Source organism: Chenopodium album, chromosome 16, assembly GCF_948465745.1.
Source record: "Chenopodium album chromosome 16, dcCheAlbu1.1, whole genome shotgun sequence".
Taxonomy (NCBI): domain Eukaryota; kingdom Viridiplantae; phylum Streptophyta; class Magnoliopsida; order Caryophyllales; family Amaranthaceae; genus Chenopodium; species Chenopodium album.
The window spans coordinates 38,155,265-38,160,942 of NC_137849.1; the positions used below are offsets into that span (position 1 = coordinate 38,155,265).

At 36.3% G+C, this 5,678-nt stretch overlaps 1 protein-coding gene across 1 annotated transcript; it reads left to right on the forward strand.

Annotated features, from left to right (window-relative positions):
* Nucleotides 1-2,989: 2,989 nt before the first annotated feature.
* Nucleotides 2,990-5,467, forward strand: LOC145585241 (pentatricopeptide repeat-containing protein At4g20770-like). Its single transcript, XM_081641959.1, has one exon. The coding sequence runs from the start codon at nucleotides 3,128-3,130 to the stop codon at nucleotides 5,465-5,467; it is 2,340 nt and encodes a 779-aa protein (XP_081498085.1). The 5' UTR covers nucleotides 2,990-3,127.
* Nucleotides 5,468-5,678: the final 211 nt, after the last annotated feature.

Below are 5,678 nucleotides of genomic sequence, written 5' to 3' on the forward strand. Positions count from 1 at the left end.
CCAATAAAGAGGTCACCTCATTGAGTTTTTGTTGAAACTCTCTGTTGGTGGGATCAATCCTAATTGCTTGTGCGAGATCCATAAAAGCTAAGTCGGGTTTATTAAGCTCTAAAGCTGCCACTGCCCTTCTAAAGTAAGCTTTTACATTAGATGTATCATAACACAAAACTGCAGAACACAACTGACCCACCTTGTCAAAGTTTTTCTCTTTGACATAACAAGCACCCAAGTTCAGATTAAGAGCCACAGCTAGGCTCGAAAAAACAGATTTATCTTCATCATTACAGACTGTAACAAAGGATAAAATCTTGAGTGCAAGAGAGTATTTTGCAAGCGCTAATCCCATATTACTCTTTTTGTAGAAATTGTTACCTTCATCTTTCAAACCCTTAACAAAATCCAGAATACCAAAAGGATTCTCCAATTTTCCAACTAAAAGCTCTAATTTATGAGAAGATATATCATCCTCTTCAACATGAGAAATACACAAAATCCCCCTAAGTTCTTCAAAATTATCCATAAAAACTTTAAACAAAGACAAACTAGAAATACCAAACAACTAGAAACTAAGGTTCAAATTGGTAACCAAATAGAAAACAAGCTTCTCCATAACTGAAACAAGGCATACCAGAAAATCCATTACGAAGAACACTCTAGAAAAGGAATGAAGGAAGACCCCGATCGACAGATGCGTTGCTGCCCTTACACCACTGAGAAAGAAACTTGATACACAGCCAATCGCGGATCCTTCGAACAGGGAATAGTCTCCGTGTATAAGACCCAAAAATCCCCCAAATTCGAAAAACAAATCCTAACCCTAACTTTGCTTCAATAAAATTGGGATGTTCAGATTAAAATAGCCAGGAGAAACGCGCCTAATTGGGCCTGAGGTAGTCAAGAAATGCTCGCCGACGACCTTAGATGAGCAACGGTGCTCTGGCCGCCGGCGGCAGCAGGGAGGCTTGAGGGAGTTGAAGTCACTGTTATAGAGAGAAGGGAGAGTAAAGTTCTTAAGTTGCCGGTAAACCTCTTACGGAGTAAATAGAAGTGTCAAAATTACATCTGACTCAATTCGATCTAAAATTAACCCACAAAATATCGATTCAGATTTCAAATCGCATGAACACAATGATTTAGCATGATTCAAGTTTTAAACTACTCAACCCGATCGAATCTGGTTTAAGCATTTGAATTGACATCTCAACTCAACCGACATCTTCTTCTATATCATTTTTTTTCCTTTTTTTTCTCTTTTCATTACAAATAAGTCAATAATTATTATGGAGTTTTAATTAAAAAAAAAAATACTTGTATTAGTACTAAGCTACTTTTTTTGAGGGAAATTAGTACTAAGCTACTAAAAGTAATTGTGATTTGGGGAGATTTATCCCAACACAACCGGCTAAGGCCTCGTTCTTTAGAGCTGCTATACTCTGCTGAAATCTGTTCTGCTCTACTCTGCTTCAATCTATTTTGTTCTGCTCTGTCCTGCTATACTCTGATTAAAAATAATACTAATAATAATAAGGGTTTTTCTAAGTTATACCCCCAAACTTCTTCGTTTTCTAAGTTGTGTCCATGCTTTTTCAAACGTCTAAGATGTGCCCTCAACCTCACTAGTTTTTATTAATAATAACTTTTGACAATAACAATAACCTTTTTTAATTACTTTATTTTCTAATTTTTTAATTTTTTTTAAAGTGTTAAACCAATTAGAATGATACACGTGTCAAATAAATAACTCCACGACACCATTGTTGATAAAATAACTTAACTTCTGTTAACGGATATGGCTGTGAAAGGGTATTGTTGATAAAATATCGTGAAGTACGTGGAGAGCACAGCTTATAACTTTGAAAAAGCATGGGTACAACTTAGAAATTCAATAACCTAGGGGACATAGCTTAGACTAATCCTAATATAATAATAAAATCTGCTCTGCTCTGCTTCAATCTGCTCTGCTCTGCTCTGCTGAAATCTGCTATGCTCTGCCAGAAGCTCAAAAGAACAAGGCCTGTTGCCAAGTACCTTTTTTTTAAGGTTAATACCTACATCATTAAAATGCTAAATGTTAACATAATTATGTTGAAATAAGAAAAAAGTGTTTCCCACTTTTCTGTTGTCAGTTTTCAAAATTATCATGATTTTAACAAGTTTAAATAATTTTTGATTCATTATGGGGCATATATAATATACTTTTAAAAAACAAAAAACTAAAAAACAGAAAACCACAACAATGCCAAAACGTTAACTACTTTCTTTATTAATACTTGCTCCATTTTTCTTGGACACTTATGCCGATGCTAATCTTTGATCAATATTAATATCTTTGTGGTGGTGGTGGTGATGGTTGTTGTGGTGGCTGATTAATTTTCCCCCTTTCTCTTTCTTACCCTTAATCACAATTCACAAACCCTTTAGTATATATGCCCCATAGTGGTTGTGGTGGTGATGGTTGTTGTGGTGGTGGTTGTTATGGAGGTGAGTGAATAGTTGGTGATGATTGCGGTGGATAGGTTGTGAGGGAGGAGAGAGATTAAGATTAGGGATTTTATCATAAATGAATTAATTTAGTTTAATATAATAATAACATATAATCTTATTAATTTAATGTGTGTTATTGAACTTAAGTAAGGGTATATGGGTCATTTTACACAAAAATATTTACTATAAATGGAAATTTTTACTTTGTTGCACATAATGTGTAACTTCCGTTTTTGAAAATTGTTGCACATAATGCGTAACAAAGGAAGTATAAATTTTAACTATTGAAAATTAGTAATCTATTCATTGACACGATTCCAATAAATATGCACAAGGCTATAATTTTTTTAATGTATAAATCACAAACACTAGCTTTTTTTTTAAGGAAAATTACAAACATTAGTTAAAGTAGGACAAATAAATAGTGTAAAAAAATAGAAATTGAGCAAGTAATTAAAAAGGGAGGTAATATATTTTGTAAAAAAGAGTGGGAAACCAGTTATTGCAGAATTTCAAATTTCTGATTAGAGTTTTGCCCAGAAATTGAATAGAACAGGTAGAAATTTGGCAAGAAGGAGAAAAGAACGAAAAAAAATGGAGTATTTTTAGAATTTTAGGGTTCTAACATATAAGGGCTGAAACAATGTGGAGGCAAAGAAGGGAGTTCATAGCAAATTTATTAGAATCTTTCATAAAAAATAAATCCCACAAATCTGGGAAGCTTTTACATGCTCATATCATTCGTACTGGATTCATTTCTCAGAACTTCTTCTCGAATCGTTTGATCGATTTTTACTCAAAATGTGATAATCCCAGATATGGCCTCAATGTGTTCGACGTAATGCCTGAAAGAGATATTTTTTCTTGGAATTCTGTGTTGAGTACATTGTGTGCAGTTAATAGAATGCAGGATGCATGCCAGGTGTTTGATGAAATGCCTGAGAGAAATGTTGTTTCTTGGAATAATATGATTAGCGCATTTGTAAGAAATGGGGATCATGGTAAAGCATTGGAAATGTATAAGTTGATGGTTTTGGAAGGTTTAGTGCCTACCCATTTTACGTTGGCAAGTGTTTTTAGTGCTTGTGGTGTTTTGGTGGAGCTGAATTTCGGCAGGTTGTGTCATAGTCTTGCAATTAAAGTTGGTGCTGACCAAAATTTGTATGTGGGTAATGCTTTGCTGTCGATGTATGCTAAGTGTAGATGTATTGGTGATGCAATTCGCGCTTTTGAAGAGTTGCCAGCACCTAATGAAGTGTCTTTCACGGCGTTAATGGGTGGCTTGAAAGAGACTAGGAGAGTCGAAGAGGCATTAGGAGTGTTTAAGTTGATGCACAAGACCAAAGCTTGCATAGATGCTGTGTCATTGTCAAGCATTCTTGGTGTTTGTACTAGACGAGAAGGTGATGGTCAACAGCGTAAGATGCATGGGAAACTAGTACATAGTCTTTCTATCAAGCTTGGATTACAAGATGATTTTCATTTGGTTAATTCACTGCTTGACATGTATGCCAAAAATGGAGACATGGATAATGCTGAAATCATTTTTCAAAATATGTCCAACCCGAATGTTGTTTCTTGGAATATCATGATTGCTGGATATGGTGAAATTTACAAGTGTGAAAAAGCTGTGGAGCTAATGGAGAGAATGGTGTTTTCTGGTTGCCAACCAGACGAGGTTACTTGTATCAATATGATAGCAGCAAGCGTAAAATCAGGAAATGTCGGAGTTGGGCGTCAAGTATTTGACAAACTGGTTCGCCCAAGCTTGAGCTCATGGAATGCTATGCTTTCTGGGTATTCGCAGGTTGAGAAGCATGATGAGGCAATAATGCTTTTTAGGGAGATGCAGTTTAGGAGTTTGAAGCCTGATTGCACTACTCTAGCTACTGTTCTTGCCTCTTGTGCAGAGATGGCATTTCTGGAATGTGGAAAACAAGTCCATGCTGTCACACTAAAGGCAACTTTAAACGATGATGTTTATGTTGGCAGCGGGCTTATTACCTTGTATTCTAGAAGTGGTAAAGTGGACATTGCCAAGTCTATTTTTCATGGACTGCCCGCTGTGGATATTGTTTGCTGGAATTCTATTATAGCTGGATTTTCGCTTAATTCTCTAGAAAAGGAGGCTTTTAGTTTCTTTAATATCATGAGAAGAAGGAATATGTGCCCTACCCAGTTCACCTATGCTACAATTTTGAGTTGCTGTGCCAAACAATCCTTTTCATCTCAAGGTAGACAAGTTCATGCTCTGATACTGAAGTATGGATGCATAAATGATATAATTGTTGGAAGTGCTCTTATAGATATGTATTGTAAATGTGGTAGCGTAGAGAGGGGCCGGGAAATTTTTGATGCAATGCCTATGAAAAATGCTGTTATTTGGAATGAAATGATACATGGGTATGCACAAAGTGGTTTTGGAGATGAAGCTGTGCAGCTGTATGACTGCATGATAAGAGAAGGGAGAAAGCCAGATGATATAACCTTTGTGGCCATTTTAACAGCTTGCAGCCATTCTGGATTGGTTAGTGAAGGGATCAGAATTTTTGGATCAATGCAAATAGAGCATAAAGTGGAACCACTTGTAAGTCATTACACCTGCATTATTGATACTTTAGGTAGAGCTGGGAGGTTGCATGAAGCAGAAAAGCTTATAAGAAGGATGCCATGCAAAGATGATCCTGTTATATGGGAGGTTCTGCTCAGCTCGTGTAGATTTTATTCTGACATTCTTGTAGCAAAAAGAGCTGCTGATGAACTGTTGTCCCTGAATCCTAGAAGTTCTACTCCTTATGTACTTCTAGCAAATGTCTATTCTTCAATGGGAAGATGGGAAGAAGTAAGGGCAGTCAGAGAGCTCATGAGTGATAATAATGTGGGTAAGGATGCAGGCTATAGCTGGACAGAAAATAAGAATGTGAAAGGAACTTTGGAAGCTGATGACTCTTATATTATTCCTCCTCAATCACAATGGGGTTGACAGCAGTCACGCTGCCATGATTGAGAGGTCTCAAGTTGTTTAGGTGCTGCTCCAGAGTCTTTTTGTTGGAACCTGTGTAGTTGTGGGCTGAATGTATATATTATTAAATGCACTTTTATTTTCTGGTATCTTCATTTTCAAGTGCAGAAGAGCTCTTCCAACACTCTTCTATAAACACATCTAGATCATCGTCTCACAGAGTCGCAACAGT

Coding starts and splice junctions, on each gene's coding strand:
- LOC145585241 (XM_081641959.1), top strand. CDS start 3,128: ATGTGGAGGCAAAGAAGGGAGTTCATAGCAAATTTATTAGAATCTTTC.